Source organism: Pan paniscus, chromosome 21 (genome assembly GCF_029289425.2).
Source record: "Pan paniscus chromosome 21, NHGRI_mPanPan1-v2.0_pri, whole genome shotgun sequence".
In the NCBI taxonomy this organism is placed as follows: domain Eukaryota; kingdom Metazoa; phylum Chordata; class Mammalia; order Primates; family Hominidae; genus Pan; species Pan paniscus.
In genome coordinates, this window is record NC_073270.2 from 41,722,632 (window position 1) to 41,740,733 (window position 18,102).

Sequence of the window (18,102 nt, forward strand, 5' to 3'; positions counted from 1 at the left end):
CTATCCCTTCGGGTCTCAGCGCAAATATCCCTTCCTTATTGATAGTAATAGTAAGAATAGCTAACACGGGACTGGGCACAGTGGCTCACTCCTGTAATCCCAGCACTTTAGGAGGCCAAGGTGGGAGGATCCCTGAGCCCAGGAGTTCAAGACCAGCCTGGACAACATAGTGAAATCCTGTCCCTATAAAATAAAAAATTTTAAAAAATTAGCTGGGTGTGGTGGCACATACCTATAGTTTCAGCTACTTGGGAGGCTGAGGTGGGAGGATCACTTGGGCCCAGGAGTTCGAGGCTGTGGTGAGTTGTGATCGCATCACTGCACTCCAGCCTGGGCAACAGAGTGTGGTCCTAGTAGCTAGGACTGTAGGTGTGCTGCCACATCCAGCTAATTGTTCTATTATTTGTAGAGATGGAGTCTTGTTATGTTGCCCAGGCTGGTCTTGAACTCCTGGTCTCAAGTGATCCTGCCACTTTGGCCTCCTAAAGTGCTGGGATTACAGACATGAGCCCCCCTGCTCAGCCCAAACTATAAAACTATAATTCTTTTTTTTTTTTTTTTTTGAGAGAGGGTCTTGCTCTGTTGCCCAGGCTGGAGTGCAGTGGCATGATCTCATCTCACTGCAACCTCCGCCTCCTGGGTTTAAGCAATTCTCCTGCCTCAGCCTCCCACGTAGCTGGAATTACAGTCATACACCATCACTCCCAACTAATTTTTTTGTATTTTTAGTAGAGATGGGGTTTCACTATGTTGGCCAGGGTGGTGTTGAACTCCTGGCCTCAAGTGATCTGACTACCTTGGCCTCCCAAAGTGCTGGGATTACAGGTGTAAGCCACTGCGCCTGGCCCAAACTATAATTCTTGATTGCATGGTAATTTCTTTACAGTTTATATACCCCCTCAGACAGTAAGCAGTATGGTGACAGAGACCAGATAGAGCTGTCTTTGTCACTACTATAATCCTTATGTTGTCACACTGCCAGACACATGCAGGTGCTCAACAAATAAATATTGAGTAAGGTGAATAACAGGATATAAATAATTACAATCACATGTGAGTCAGAAAGTAAGCACCGTAACTGGGTATCATATTTAAAAGCAGAACTCATACATAGCAAAAGATTTTTGGTTTTTGAATACTTACGTGCATGAAAGGCCATGTAAGGATATGCAAGTGAAATCTCATTTAATTGCTCTTCAGTTATTTGCCTTATATAAAAGGAGTAAAAATCCAGTGAAGTATCTGCACTGGCCCTGAAAATTTGGGCTGTAGGGCTGCACAGCTACAGAGAAGCGTGATGGCCGAGGGGTCTGGTTCCTGTGGCTGGGGCTGAGAGAGGTAGCTTCATCCCCTGGAAAAGTGGTGATTTAGTCCTAAAGGGAGGAGCTGTTTTTTTTTTTTTTTTCCGTACTGTGGAAAAATAGGTCTGGCTCCAATCTCAGCTCTTAGGTTATCAGCGATGTGACCCTAGATAGGTCACGCCATTTCTCTGTGTTTTAGCCTCCTGCTCTGTAAAATGGGGATAAGGATACCCTTCTCCCAAGGTCATGGTGAGGATGGAATGGAATGATCATGGGAAGTGTATGGCCCAGTGCTTGGTGCATGGTAGGTACTTCTTCTATGGTGGCCCTACTTTTCTTCTGGTGTCTTCAGACCTTCGTCCCTGACATGGCACTGAGCGTGTTCACCTCTGGTGCCCTGACCTTAACTCAGTGTGCGCATTGAGGCCTGAGTCACCTTGAGTTAACCTGATTCAATGAACTCAGTCCACCTGAGTCAGTTAAGTTCTGAGCCCTTAACCTGTTGGAGGTGAGAAAATCTGAGATGATTGTTGGCAGCACTTGGAGCAGCATATGAAGGCAGGCAAGCCTGTGAAAGTGGTGTTCAAGGTCAGGGGAAGGGGCAGTCACAGTGGGGTGGGTTCACCCACAGGGAGCAACAGGCAGAAAGAGTGGAGTCCAGACATGTCCCACTCTCCAGACCCAGAGCTGAGTATTTGAAGCCAACAGGCCAGGGGGACACAAGGGTTGGATGAGCTGCCCAAAGCAAAGGTAGGGCCAGAACCGCTAAGTTGGGGGACAGAGCAGCTGTGAGCTGGAGTGGGGACTAGCTTCATGAGCCACGGTGGGGAGGGATGGCAGGGCTGGAGGAGGAGAAGATTCTTGGAAGGAGGAGCAGAGATGAGAAAAGCACAGAGGCTGGATCACCCAGGGGCATCTAAGCAGCCGCAAAGAGGGGAGCTTTGCTGAAGGGGAGGGCCTTGGGAAAAGGAGGAGGGAGCCAAGGTGATAGCAGGTAGGAGAGTGGCTACAGGCAAGGCCAGGTAATCGGGCAGGTAGCAGCGAAATCTTCCACCCAGGCATCCTCCACAGGAGAAGAGTATGTGCCCTCTGCAGATTGCTAAGGTCTGGGCACCTTGTGTGATGGAGTTGATGAATTCTAACAGGCTCTTCCCACAGGAAGATGGAGCTGTTTGCATCATGGTCTGATGAGAAGCTCTGGCAGCTTGTAGCCATGGCGAAGATAGAGAGGTTCTCGTATGGGCAGCTGATCTCAAAAGATTTTGGAGAGTCACCCTTCATCATGTTTATCAGCAAGGTGAAAAGTCTGGGGGTTGGGATGAGGGTGAACCTCTGAGGAGCATGCCTAAGATCATGTCCTGTGACCTGATGGTCAGAGTTTGAGCTCTTTTCTGCAACCTGTGCAATTCACTTCCTTCTCAGAGTTTCCATGTCCCAGCTGTAAGAGGCCTGCCTCTCATAGAGCATGGCTAGAGACATTAGATATATGGCTATTGTGTTAGAAAGAGGACCAAGGGATTCTCCCGCCTTGAGCTCCTAAGCATGCTTATTTACATATAGATGCATATTTAAATTATGCATTTGGCTGTTGAATCTTAGTGATGCCAGATCACTTTTAAATTTATTTATTTATTTATTTATTTATTTATTTATTTATTTATTTTGAGACAAGAGTCTCGCTGTTGTCAGCCCAGGCTGGAGTGCAATGGCACAATCTTGGCTCACTGCAACCTCTGCCTCCTGGGTTTCAGCAATTCTTCTGCCTCACCTTCCCAAGTAGCTGAGATTACAGGTGCCTGCCACCATGCCTGGCTAATTTTTGTACTTTTAATAGAGACGGGGTTTCACCATGTTGGACAGGCTGGTGTCGATCTCCTGACCTCAGGTGATCTGCCTGCCTCGGCCTCCCAAAGTGCTGGGATTACAGGCATGAGCCACCAGGCCCAGCCTATTTATTTTTGAGACAGAGTCTTGCTCACTCTGTGCCGCAAACTGGAGTGCAGTGACGAGATCTTGGCTCACTGCAACCTCTGCCTCCTGGGTTCAAGTGATTCTCCTGCCTCAGCCTCCAGAGTAGCTAGGACTATAGGTATGTGCCACCATGCCTGGCTAATTTTTTTTTTGTATTTTTAGTAGATATGGGGTTTCGTCATACTGGCCAGGCTGATTTCAAACTCATGGCCTCAAGTGATCTGTCTGCCTCAGCCTCCCAAAGTGCTGGGATTACAGATGTTAGCCACCACACCCAACCTTAAATTATCTTTAAATTGTAAAAGTGATATGACCACATTAGGAAACTTTCTGGAAAAAGGGAAGAAATCATCCATAAACCCATCATCTCAGAGTAGAGTTTCAAAATGGAATTTCTTGGTATCATAATTTTGTTTTGTAAGGCAGACTTTATTCAAAGGGGCCATAGCCATAGGTATAGGGACCACTGCAATGGAGTCTTGCAGCCAGAGACAGAGATTGGACTCAACTCTCAGTATCGTAATTTTTATGGCTCCTGCAACAAATTGCATTCCAAAAGGAGAGCCCCACCTTATCTAGTGTCCAGGATGTACATTTTTGTTGGTGCCACCACAGCTCTGCCAGCCTTGCATGTCATTTTTTCAAAAGTTTTCTAGTTTAATAGGTCGCAATTGCTGCCATACTGAGGATTTGATATTTTTTCTGATTACTAGTGAGATTTATCATGTTTGCTTATGACCTACATTTTATCTTTTGCAAATTGCTTTATGTCCTTTGCCACCTTCTCTGTTGGTTGATAATGAAAAGGAAATCTCCCATTTCTCAAGCGCTTACTGTATGCCAGTTTCTATGTTTCACATGCTTCATCTCATTTTAGTCTCTATAGCCTGGAGGAGGTTAGTATTGTCATTATTCCCATTTTACAGAGGAGGAAACTGAGGCACAGTAGGTGAAGTGGTTATCCAAGGTCACACAGCTGATGAAGTGCAGAGGCAGGGTTCAACCCAAGTCTCTCTGACTGCAAAGATATTTTCAAGAACTTGGATTTAGGATTTGGGCTGACCTTTCTGTCTGGTTCTTACAGATTAAGCCACCACAGGCATTTGTTGAGTTTTTGCCAAGGTCATGACACATTGGTCCAGGCTCTGGAGGGATACAAAGATGAAAAAGACTGGTTTTCTCTCTTTATAGATCTCCTCCACCAGATTCCACACATAGACAAAGAAAAGTGTCAATGCCAAGTACCAAGTGATTGGTGCAAACTCTGCAAGTTACAAGAATTCAGGAGAGGGAACTCTCTAAAGGCTGGAGGCTTTAAGAAGGGCTTCCTGGAGGAGGTGAGGTGGGAGATGAGCCCTGACATATTGAACCATTAGGCAAAAGGAGGAAGCAAGATTGGTGGTGTGCTGGCACTGGCTTGTACCTGCCTGTGAGAGCTGATTGTTAAATTTTCAGGAATTTTGGTAAACATAGTAATTATTAAAAATTAGATGCTATAAACCTACAATTAAATAAGTTATATGGAAAATTAGGAGCTGGGCATGGTGGCTGACGCCCATAGTCTTAACGACTCAGGAGACTCATGCGGGAAGATCATTTGAGCCCAGGAGTTTGAAAGCAGCCTGGGCAACATAGCAAGACCCTATCTCTAAGAAAGAAAGACAGATGAGAGAGGGGGAGAGAGAGAGAGAGAGAGAGAGAAGAGGGGAGGGGAGGGGAGGGGGAAGAAAGGAAGGAAAGAAGGAAGGAAGGAAGGAAGGAAGGAGCAAGCAAGAGAGAGAAGGAAAGAAAGAAAACAAGGGTAATACATACTGAAAACTCATCATTTCCTACTGATGTTACTGCATTTTTACTAGTTTTTCTCTTCAGGTTACGTCTATTATGTCTCTGTGGTAGAAATACTATGCAATTGTGAGCATCTCTTCCCCACTCCACATTCAGTGACCTCATGTTGGTAGCTTACAATTAGCCATGGTTGGATAATTTATACAATGGAATCAGCAAACACCCTAAGTCAGGTCTTGGTTTAGGGCTTTGCTGATTGTCTTAGGAAAGTGATAAAAGAAAATGCTTATAATGCAGATTAAATTTAAAAGTGGCTTGGGTCTATAGCTGCTACACTGCAAAGAGAATGAAATTGTCTAACAATATTTAAAAGCTATTATCTCTCTGGGCGCCATGGCTCACACCTGTAATCCTAGCACTTTGGAAGGCTGAGATGGGTGGATCACTTGAGGTCAGGAGTTCGAGACTAGCCTGGCCAACATGGTGAAACCTCATGTCTACTAAAAATATAAAAATTAGCTGGACATGGTGGCGCACGCCTAATCCCAGCTACTTGGAGGCTGAGGCAGGAGAATTGCTTGAACCTAGGAGGTGGAGGTTGCAGTGAGCCGATATCTCACCACTGCACTCCAGCCTGGGCAACAGAATGAGACTCCATCTCAAAAAAATAAAATAAATAAAAACAAATAAAAGCTATTATCTGGCTGGGTACAGTGGCTCACGCCTGTAATCTCAACACTTCGGGATCACTTGAGTCCAGGGGTTTGAGACCAGCCTGGCCAACATGGTAAAACCCCATCTCTACTAAAAATACAAAAACTAGCCAGGCGTGGTGGTGCGCACCTATAGTCCCAGCTACTCAGGAGGCTGAGGCAGGAGAATCACTTAAACCTGGGAGGTGAAGGTTGCAGTGAGCTGAGATCATGCCACTGTGCTCCAGCCTGGGTGACAGAGTCTCAAAAAAAATTAATTAAAAAAAAAGCTATTATCTCATTCATCATAGAAGTTATACCATTGAACAAATGAAGTTCTGATGTACATAGTGCTAAAGCTAAAAAACGTTTCAGTTTAATATAATTTATGTGAGGGTGAGAAATAGAACAGTATATCACAAGTCAGATTTAATAACATTGAATTTATTGGGAAGAGAATGGATTGGGATGCAACTTCATTTGTCCAATCATGGTTGAGTTGCAACTATAAACTGGCCATGGATACAAGAGTTCAGCCAAAACCCACAAAAGAATTCTGTGAGAGCTGATTGGCTGTATGGAATTTCCTGTATGGTATATTTTATTATTTATAAATTGTGTGTAACACATTCTTTATAACAGGTTTATATGCAGGCATATGTTTTTTAGGAGAGCGGTTGTTAAACTTACCAGCACCACCAGGGGCGTGGTGTGTGTGTTGTTATTCTCGGCTCAGTCCCAGAGAACAGAATCAAGTCTAGTTAATATAAGTAGCAAAAGATTTATTGCCGGATATCAATTGGCAGTTCCTTCTCCTCCTTGATATTTGCTTCGTCTGTGCTAAAATTTTGAGGTGATCACCTCTGCCATATCTCTCCAAATTTAACTCTAAGCTCTTTGATACTATATAGCCAGAAAAGATGGGGGGATATGTGGTGAGGGATAGAAATCCTTTACAATATTTTCTTTAATCAGCATAATGATTACATTCTGACTGGCAGAAAGCGGGGGGTGGGGGGTGGTTCTTCATCTGTTTTGCCTCCATTGCTTCACCTGTGAAATGGTACCACTCACCCCGTAAAGTCTGGTAAGGATGAGAATCAGTTTAGTACATGCTTACTCAGTGAGCATTCCTCCCGCAATCCAGTGCTTCTCAAAGTGCGGTGGCTGGACCAGCAGCACCAGCAGCACTTGGGAACTCATTTCTTCTTCTTTTTTTTTTTTGAGACGGAGTTTCATTCTTGTTGCCCAGGCTGGAGTGCAATGGCACGATCTTGGCTCACTGCAACCTCCACCTCCTGGGTTCAAGTGATTCTCCTGCCTCAGCCTCCTGAGTAGCTGGGATTACAGGTGCCCGCCACCAGGCCTGGCTAATTTTTGTATTTTTAGTAGAGACGGGATTTCACCATGTTGGCCAGGCTGGTCTCAAACTCCTGACCTCAGGTGTTCCACCCTCCTCGGCCTCCCAAAGTGCTGGGATTACAGGCGTGAACCACCGCGGGGAACTCATTTCAAAATGCAAATTCTCAGGCCCACCCAAGAGCTACTCAATCCAAAACTCTAGGAGGAAGGGCTCAGTGATCTGTGTTTTAACAAGGCTTCCAGGCGATTCCAATGTACACTGATGTAGGAGAACCCCTGACCTAAGGGAGGAATTTTCAAATTTTGGTAAGCATTCAGACATGTAGGGTGCTTCCCGAGGGAGGAATTCTCAAACTTTGGTAAGCATACAAACACATAGGGTGCTTTTTAAAAAGGCAGATTTGCTGTCTCACCCCAGAGATTGATTCATTAACTCTGGAATCTGCATTTGAGCAAGTGCTGTAGGGGATTCTAATGCAGCGGTGCTGAGCCTTCATTCTGAGAAAAATAATGCGGAAGTCACTAAAGGACATCAAGGTAGGGAGCTCTTGGCCAGAAGATGAGTCTGGTTTGTTCCTTACAGTGTTTTATTAAAATCTGATTTAATCATCAATGTGAAGATTTTATATAAAAATTCTGATTTCTGGCTTTTGAGAATTCAGAGGATCAGGCAACAACAAGCCATATTTTGGTACAGCACCCCCTCCCCCACCCCCCGACCCTGGTTGGAAATGAAAAGCACCAGCCCCCTCTAAAGGACTGCTCTTTTCTCTCTTTTTTTTTCCTGCCTGGCCAGCGTTTTTTGAGTATTCATCTCTGGGAGGGAGATCAAGCTGTCCCGACTCCTGTAGTTTACTCATATTACCACTAGAGGGCGAAATCAGCTGCGGGTGGCTGGACACCCTTGGGACCTCGGAAAGCTAGAGAAGATTTCCTGATGGCATCGAAAACTTAATGCACATTTTCAACTCATTTCTAACAGTTTATCACTGGGGGACACATAGTGGAACTGTTCTCTCCATAGATGCAATTAAAGACCTACTAAATACTTGAGGAAACCGGGCTCATGTTGTTTCTCTGGCACCTGCAGTTCCCCTATAGCTCAAAAAAAAAAAGAAAAAAAAAAGTATGCAGTAAAGATTTCAAATCTAAACTTTACAGCTTCATAAATTTTTATATATGTATACACCTGAGTGATCATTACCCAAATCAAGATAAAAAACATTTCCACTACTCCGGAAGGCTCTCCTGTGCCCCTTCCTAGACAAAATCCCCCTACAAAGCTTAATACTCTTATGACTTATGTCACCACAGGTTACTTTTGCAAGTTTTTGAACTTCATATAAATGGAATCATACAGTGTGTATTCCTTGTTTCTGACTTCTTTTGCTCAACTGAATATTTGTTATTTTTAATTTTATAAATTGTGGTGTGCATAGAATAATATGTAACCATTAAACATGATACTATAGAACCATATTGTTTGGCATGAAAAGAGGTATTTGATATATTATTGAGTTTCTTAAAAAGTTACAAGAGTCTGTTTTATGTAAATGAATTCGTTGATGAAAAATTGTAGATATACATCTTACATGTTCATAGAGAAAAGTTTGAAATAATATTCACTAATATGTTACTACTAGTTATTTCTGGGTGTCAGGATTAATGTAGTTTTTATCTCTATGTTTTTCTGTCTGGTTTGAATATTTTTAAACTTTCAATTTTGGAATAATTTTAAATTTATAAAAAAATTATAAGAACAGTACAAAGAACTCCTGTAGCTGGAACTACAGGCATGCACCACCATGCCCAGCTAATTCAGCTAATCTTTTTTTTTTTTTTTGAGACAGAATTTCGCTCTTGTTGCCCAGGCTGGAGTGCAATAGCATGATCTTGGCTCATGGCAACCTCCGCCTCCTGGGTTCAAGTGATTCGATTCTCCTGCCTCAGCCTCCTGAGTAGCTGGGATTACAGGCATGCGCCACCATGCCCGGCTAATTTTGTTTTGTTTTGTTTTGTTTTGTTTTGTTTGTTTTGAGCCAGAGTTTCGCTCTTGTTGCCCAGGCTGCCGTGCAATGATGCGATCTCGGCTCACTGCAACCTCTGCCTCCTGGGTTCAAGCGATTCTCCTGCCTCAGCCTCCCGAATAGCTGGGATTACAGGCATGTGCCACCACACCCGGCTAATTTTGTATTTTTAGTAGGGATGGGGTTTATCCATGTTGGTCAGGCTGGTCTCGAACTCCCGACCTCAGGTGATCCGCCTGCCTCAGCCTCCCAAAGTGCTAGGATTACAGGTGTGAGCCACAACGCCGGCTTAATTTTTGTATTTTTAGTAGAGACAAAATAATTTTGTGTTTTTGCCATGTTGGCCAGGCTGGTCTTGAACTCCTGGGCTCAAGTGATCTTCCCACATCAGCCTCCCAAAGTGCTGGGATTACAGTCCGTGAGCCACCATGCCTGGCTTATATTTAGTTCTTATGCTTCTTCAGTTACTTGAACTTCGTATGGTGAGTAAATAACATTTTCATTAAAAAAAAAAAAAAAAGAAAAAAAAAGCACCAGGCTGGGCGTGGTGGCTCACACCTGTAATCCCAGCACTTCGGGAGGTCGAGGCAGGCAGATTGCTTGAGGTCAGGAGTTCAAGACCAGCCTGGCCAACATGGTGAATCCCCGTCTGTACTAAAAATACAAAAGTTAGCCGGGCATGGTGGCACATGTCTATAATCCCAGCTACTCAGTAGGCTGAGGCAGGAGAATCGCTTGAACTCAGGAGGCAGAGGTTGCAGTGAGCCGAGATTGCCCCATTGCTCTCCAGCGTGGGTGACAAAGTGAGACTCCATCTCAAAAAAAAGAAAAAAGAACCTGAAACCACTTGCATTAAGCAAATAAAACAAAATGGGATAAAATGCAATTAAGAGAGATTTTCTTCAAAGCCTGGCCTACCTGGAGCCTTAGGGGTTAACCCTTTTCCTGTGTCCCTTGCTGTGTTCAGGGCAGCTGTGAAGTCCTGCGGCTGTTGGACCTTGGGGCCTCCCCTTCCTACCATAGATGGATCTGGCAGCACCTGGAGCTGATAGATGACAGGCCTCTGAAGACCCGCCTGAGTGGTAAGCTGCCTTGGCCTGTCTGACAGCAGGGGGCGCCTGGGCCTGTCCTGTTTCCAGTTCCCAGCCCATAGAGCCTTAGAAATCTAGTCAGCCAGCCTGACAGCGTATATCATCTGCACCCTTCTACCAGCGGTGGAAACCCAGTCTGCAAGGCCCTGCCCTCCTTTCCAGCCTTTTTTTTTTTTTATTGAGCCTTTTCCCTTTTGCTGTTCAGGTTCTCCCACGTGACCATCAACTCCTTGCCTCACATATCCCCCACCCTTTTATTCACCCAGCTCTCTTCTGCTTTTTAAAATTTATTTATTTATTTATTCATTCTGTCTCTGGATTTGCCTGTGATGGACTTTTCATATAAATAGCATCATACATTATTTGGCTTTTTGCGTCTGACTTCCTTCACTGAGCACCATGTTTTCAAGGTCTATTTATGTTGTAGCAGATATCATTTCTTCTGTTTTATGGCTGAATAATATTCTAATGTATGCATATACCACATTTTTTTTGTCCACTTATCAGTTGGTGAACATCTGGATTGTTTTCACTTTTTGGCTGTTTTGAATAATGTTGCTATGAACATTTGTATACAAGTTTTTGTGTGAACATATTTTTCAGTTCTCTTGAGTATTACCTATATGCCTAGGAGTGGAATTTCTGGGTCATATGGTATCTTAGTCAGTTTTCTATTTCTATAACTGAATATCTGAGACTGGGTAACTTATAAAGAAAAGAAATTTATTTCTTATAGTTCTGGAGGCTAGGGAGTCTGAGGTCGAGGGGCTGCATCTGGTGAAGGACTTCTTGCTGGTGGGGACTCTTCAGAGTCCCGGGGCAGCAAAGGGCATCACATGGAGAGGGAGCACTTCTGTCTTTGAGATCTTAGACTACACATTCTTCCTTGAAGAAGTCTTCCTGGTTTCTCATGCTGGACCAGATCTTCCATCTTCTGCTATATCCCATTCTGGTACCCTTCAAGTACCATTCAAGTACTCTTCTGTGTTATATAACCCCACTGAAATCATACAACTGAGTCTGAAATGCTTATTAAACATCTGTTTCCCTTGCTAGAATATAAGCTCTATGAAGGCTTTGCATTCCCAGGGCTTCGTATTATGCCTGGCATCTAGCAGGTGCTCAGAAGTGAATTACAGAGTTAATGGATAAACATATTTTGGCTGCTGTGTGTGGTTTGGACGCATCCTAGCCTGTGAATGTATGCGCACTCTCCACAGCCTTATCCCAACTCATACGTCTAGTAACAAGTATGAATAACAGTGATCATTTATTGAATTCTAATTGTATGTTTATTATATTGGGCTTGACTGTTTATACATATTGCATAATTCTCATAATAGCTCTCTTTTTGTTTTTTTTTTTTTTTTTGGAGACAGAGTCTCACTCTGTTGCCCAGGCTGGAGTGCAGTGGTGCAGTCTCAGCTCACTGCAACCTCTGCCTCCCAGGTTCAGGCAATTCTCCTGCCTCAGCATCCCGAGCAGCTGGGATTACGGGCACATGCCACCATGCCCGGCCAATTTTTGTTTTTTTAGTACAGATGGGATTTCACTATGTTGGCCAGGCTGGCCTCGAACTCCTGACCTTAAGTGATCCGACTGCCTCGGCCTCCCAAAGTGTTGGGATTACAGGCATGAGCCACCGCACCTGGCCTAATAACTCTTTAAGAAGGTACGATTGTACCATCTGACACATGAGGAAACTGGCTCATAGGGCAAATAAGTAGCAATGTAGGACTGTAGAGTTGGGATTCTAACCCAGGCACAACTGGTTCCAAAGCCCAGACTTTCTTCTCTTTCATAAACATCTCCAGCCTTTTTCATTCTCCATTTCCTCTTGTTGGACATAGACATTGTCAAGTAGCAGCCTCTAGAACTGGCCAGGGTGATAACCAGGCTTGCTGATTCTAGGGTAGTATTGTTTCCACTCACAGCTCTGTAATGGCATTTTTATTTATTTTTTTCCCCTTCCATCCTCTGCAGATCTTTTTGTGTTACCCACTTGGGTCAAGGACCCCAGCCCTCAACAGATATTTGCAGTGGCTCAGATGTCTTATCTCTTACCTCCTGCTCAGTACTGGCATGCTTCCCCCCACATCCCTTGAGATTGTAATCTGTGTATCCTGGGCCCTCCTCCCCAAGGATTGCCTTATAGATATAGCCAGTCCTCCTGAGATTAGAACTGAGGCCAACACAGGGTGGCAGAGGAGAAGGGTGGAAAAAGGAGAGGTTGGAGCTGAATAGAGCTGGGTTTGAGTCCCATTTATTAGCTGGGTAGCTTTGGTGAGTACTCAAAGTCTCTGGGCCTGGTTTCTTCATATCTACCTTGGGTAGTGTCATGGTTAGGAGCATAGGCTTGGAGTCCACTGCTTCTGTTTGAATACAGGGTCCTTCTCTTATTAGTGATGTGATACTGGGCAAGTGGGCCCTATGTCCAAGTGCACCAGTGCCCTCAGAGTCTGTAAAATGTAAATAATGGTCCGTACCTCATAGGATTGTAATGACATTAAGCAAATTAATATATAAAAACTCTTAGAACACTACCTGGCTGCATAGGCAGATGGCAGATGTTTGTTATCATTACCACACAGGCTACTAGGAAGGCAGAGTGAGATGATGTATGCATGAGGCCTTATAAGTACTCAGTAAATGTTTCTTCTCATGTCAATTCTTGTTTGTCACTTTTCCACTGGCAATCCACCAGAGAAAAAGTTGCATCCCACAAATTTTGATATGTTGTATTTTCAATGTTATTCAGTTCAAAATACCTTTAAATTTCTCTTTTGATTTCTTCTTTGACCCATGGAATATTTAGAAGAGTGTTTAGTTTCCAAACATTTGGGGAATTATCCAGCTATCTTTCTGTTACTGATTTCTTTTTTCTTTTTCTTTTTTTCTTTTTTTTTGAGAGGGAGTCTCGCTCTGTCCCCAGGCTAAAGTGCAGTGGTGCGATCTCAGCTCACTTCACCCTCCACCCGCCGGGTTCAAGCAATTCTCCTGCCTCAGCCTCCCGAGTAGCTGGGATTACAGGCACGCACCACCAAACCCAGCTAATTTTTGTATTTTAGTAGAGACGGGGTTTCAGCATGTTGGCCAGGCTGGGCTTGAACTCCTGACCTCTGGTGATCTGCCTGCCTCGGCCTCCCAAAGTGCTGGGATTATAGGCGTGAACCACCACGCCTGGCCTCTGTTATTGAATTCTAAGATAACATACTTTATATGACTTGAATCCTCTGAAATGTATTAAAACTTGTTTTATGGTCCAGAATATAGTCTGTCTTGGTAAATGTTTCATTTGCATTTGAAAAAAACTTGCTGTTTTGGGGTGCAGTGTTCTATGAATGTTAAGTAGGTGAAGTTGGTTGATAGTATTGGTCAAGTCATCTGTACCCTTATAACTTTCTGTCTACTTGCTCTATCAATTGTTAATAGAGGCTGGCGTGGTGGCTCACGCGTGTAATCCCAGCACTTTGGGAGGCCAAGGCGGGTAGATCACCTGAGGTCGGGAGTTTGAGACCAGCCTGGCCAACATATAGTGAAACCCTGTCTCTACCAAAATAATACAAAAATTAGCTGGGCATGGTGGCGCATGCCTGTAGTCCCAGCTACTTGGGAAGCTGAGGCAGGAGAATTGCTTGAACCCGGGAGGCAGAGGTTGCAGTAAGCCAAGATCACGCCACTGCACTCCAGTCCGAGCGACAGAGCAAGACTCTGTCTCTCAAAAAAAGAAAAAAAAAAAATTCTTAATAGAGTTGTTAAAATCTCCAGCCATAATTATAGATACATTTTTCTCCTTGTATTTCTGTCTGTTTTGCCTCATATATTTTGAAGCTCTTTTATTATATGCATAGATGTTTGGGATTGAACTCTTAATTATTATGAAATGAACTTATTTGTCCCTGGTAATATTCTTTGCTCTAAAACCTACTTTTTCTGATGTAAATTCAGCCACTTCTTTTGATTTAGTGTAGCTTCCTCTTGATTAGTATTAGTTTGGTATATCTTTTTCCATCCTTTTGTGTTTAACCTATTTGTGTCTTTATATGTAAAAGTGAATTTCTTAAATGCAGCATATAATTGGATCTTGCTGAAAGACCCAATTTTTATTGAGATGTCTAATCATTGACATTTAATGTTAATATTGATTATGGTTGGATTTGACTCTACCATCTTGCTATTTTTTTTTCTATTTGTCACACCTATTCCCTTTTTCTTCTGTTTTTCCCTGCCTTTTGGATTATGTATTTTGTATAATTCAATCTTATTTTCTTTGTTGCCTTATTAGCTGTTTGTGGTATTATTTTCACAGTTGCTTTACAATCATTGTATATACTTTTAACTTATCACAGTCTACCTTTAAGTGATATTATACCACTTCATGTATAGAATCAGAATCTTACAACAATATATTTCCATTTTCTCCTCCTAGATATTATGCTATTGTGATATATTATACTTTAATGTATATTAAAAACCTTACCATACATGGTTATTACTTTTGCTTTAAACAAGTATCTTCTTTTTTTTGAGATGGAGTTTTGCTCCTGTTGCCCAGGCTGGAGTGCAATGGCGCGATCTCGGCTCACTGCAACCTCCGCCTCCTGGGTTCAAGTGATTCTCCTGCCTCAGCCTCCCTAGTAGCTGGGATTACAGGTGCCTGCCACCATGCCCAGCTAATTTTGTGTATTTTTAGTAGAGACAGGGTTTCACTATGTTGGCCAGGCTGGTCTTGAACTCCTGACCTCAGGAAATCCACCTGCCTCAGCCTCCCAAAGTGCTGGGATTACAGGCATCAGCCACCATACGCAGCTTAAACAAGTATCTTTTTAGTATATTTAAAAAATAATAAGAAAAGACTCTTAAGTTAACCTACATAGTTACTATTTCTGATGTTCTTTGTTCCTTTGTATAGATCCAGATTTCTACCTAATAACCACTTCCTTCTGCCTGAAGTACTTCTTTTAACATTTCTTGTATTTCAGGTCTGTTAGTGATGAATTATTTCAGCTTTTCTATGTCTGAAAACTATTTTATCTTCATTTTTGAAAGAAATTTTTGCTGGATATAAAATTCTAAGTTGACAGGTTTTTTCTTTCACTACTTTAAAGATGTTGCATTAAAGTCTGTTTTTTGACTCGCATTGTTTTCAGCAAATCCGTTCATATTTTTATTTATTGTTTTCAACAAGAAGTCCGTTAACATTTTATTTATTTATTTATTTATATTTTTGAGACAGAGTCTCACTCTGTTACGCAGGCTGGAGTGCAACAGTGTAATCTCGGCTCACTGCAACCTCTACCTCCCTGGTTCAAGCGATTACCCTGCCTCAGCCTCCTGAATAGCCGGGACTACAGGCATGCGCTACCATGCTTGGCTAATTTTTGTATTTGTTGTTGTTGTTGGTTTCTGAGATGGAGTCTTGCTCTTGTCGCCCAGGCTGGAGTGCAATAGCACAACCTCGGCTAGCTGCAACCTCCGCCTCCCAGGTTCAAGTATTCTTGTGCCTCAGCCTCACGAGTAGCTGGGATTATAGGTGTCCACCACCACGCCTGGCTAATTTTTGTATTTTTAGTAGAGATGGGGTTTCGCCATGTTGGCCAGGCTGGTCTCAAACACCTGACCTCAAGTGATCCACATGCCTTGGCTTCCCAAAGTGCTGGGATTACAGGCATAAGCCACTGCACCTGGCCAACATTTTTATTTTTGTATAACCTCTTTATATAACCTTGTATATTTTCTGTACACAGTGTACCTTTTTGCTTTGGCTGATTTTGAATTTTTTTATCAATAGTTTTAAGCAATTTGATTATGTTGTGCCTTGGTATAATTTTTGTCATGTTTCTGTGCTTGAGGTTCATTTAGTTTCTTGGATTCCTGGGTTTGTATTTTTAAAATCAGATTTGGAATATTTTGACCATGATTTTTTCAAAAAAATTATTTGTCTCTCCCTCTCCTCCACTTTGAGAACTCCAATTACATGTATATTGGATTGCAACATGTATATTGGATTGCTGTGTTTCACAGCTCACTGATGTTCTGTTCATTTTTTTTATTCTTTTTTTTTTTCCTCTGTGACATTTTGGATAGTTTCTATTGCTATGTCTTCAAGTTTTCTAATCCTCCTTCTGCATTGTCTAATCTGCTGTTAATCCCACCTAGTGTACTTTTCATTTTAGACATTTTAGTTTTTATATCTCAAAGTTTGATTTGGGTCTTTTTATAATTTCCACAACTCTACTTAATATACACAATATTTTTTCCTTGGAATATAATTATAATAGCTCTTCCAATGCCCTTATGTACTAATTCCATCATATGTGTCGTTTCTGAGTCAGTTTCAATTCATTTTTTTCCTTTTCATATAGTTTATATTTTCCTACTTCTTTGTGTCCTTCATGATTTTTTAATAGGATGCTAGAAAATGTGAATTTTGGGTACTGCATATTTTTTATTCCTGTAAATATTTCTGAACGTTAAGATGTAGTTACTTGGAAGTATTTTGATCTTTTCAAGGCTAGCTTTTAAATTTGTTATGTGGGGTCAGAACAGTGTTTAATCTAGAGCTAGTTTCCCATTCGTGAAGTAAAACCATTTTGTGTATTTCAGAATGCCCCATGACTTGAGAGGTTTTCTATTCTAGTTATTGGGAACAGGACTATTTCTGGTCCTGTTTGAGCTCTGATGATTTATCCCTCTAATCATTTGGGGTGATTCTTTCCCCAGCCTTGGGTAGTATACTGTGTAACAAATTGCCCCAAAACTTAGCAACTTAAAATAACAGACATTTACTTCTCCCAATTTCTGTGAGTCAGAAATTTGGGCATAGCTTAGTTTGGTGCTTCTGACTCAAGACCTCTTATGAACCAGCTACTTGGGAGGCTGAGGCAGGAGGGTCATTTGAGTCCAGGAATTCAAGACCAGCTTGGAAAACATAGCTGGACTCCATCTAAAAAAAAAAAAAAATCTCTTGAGGTTGCCATTGTCAGCCAGGTTGTGGTCTCATCTGAAGGCTCATCTGGGAGGGACCCGCTTCCAGGCTAACTCACATGGCTATTGGCCAAGTGTCTGGCCTCATGGGTGTCTCTACAGGGCAGTTTGATGACATGCTTCCCAAGAATGAGAGAGAGCAACAGAGAACATGCCCAAGATGGAAGCCACAGTTTTTTTATAACCTAATCTCAGAAATAAAATCTCATCACTTCTGCTGTATCCTGTTAGACGTGAGCCCAACCCACACTTAATGGGAGGGTATTACACAAGTGTGTGACTAGTAGGAGGTGGAGTTCACTGGTGGCCATCTCAGAGGCTGCCTACCACTGGTAGTTTCCCAATACACATGTGCTGATTAATACTCAGCTGAGCTTCAGGGGAAACTCTCTGCAGATCTTTGGAGTTCTGTCTCTATGCAGCTCTCTTTTCTCTGGTTCCCTGCTCTGTGGACTCTAGCTGCCTTGCCCTCCCCTGACTATGTCTTCTGTCTCATCAATTCAAGGAGATTGTTGGGCTCCATCTGAGTTCCCCCTCCCTGCACCACGGCCCAGAAAATCTTTAGGCAGCAAGCTGGGGCAGTAGTAGGGCTCACCTCATTTGTTTTCTGTCTTGCATCATGGATGATTGTCCTTTATTGCCTGATATTCAATGTCTTTTTTTTTTTTTGAGACAGGGTCTCACTCTGTCACCTAGGCTGGAGTGCAGTGACCCATTCATAGCTAATTGCAGCCCGGACCTCCTGGGCTCAAGCAGTCCTCCCGCCTCTCCTGAGTAGCTGGGACTATAGGCATGAGCCACCACACCCACCTAATTTTTTATCTTTTTGTAGAGATAGAGTCTCACTATGTTGCTCAGGCTGGTCTTGAACTCCTGGCCTCAAGGG

The 18,102-nt window shown here is 42.8% G+C and overlaps 1 protein-coding gene across 5 annotated transcripts in view; it reads left to right on the forward strand.

Moving 5' to 3' along the window:
* CNBD2 (cyclic nucleotide binding domain containing 2) overlaps positions 1-18,102 on the forward strand; it is a 74,446-nt gene that overhangs the window by 30,300 nt on the left and 26,044 nt on the right. For all 5 annotated transcript variants that reach the window (XM_008957245.4, XM_055104819.1, XM_034947020.3 and 2 more), the window contains 2 exons: positions 2,460-2,598; positions 10,106-10,220. In XM_008957245.4, coding sequence (XP_008955493.2) covers positions 2,460-2,598; positions 10,106-10,220 — 254 coding nt within the window. The remainder of the gene's footprint in view (positions 1-2,459; positions 2,599-10,105; positions 10,221-18,102) is intronic.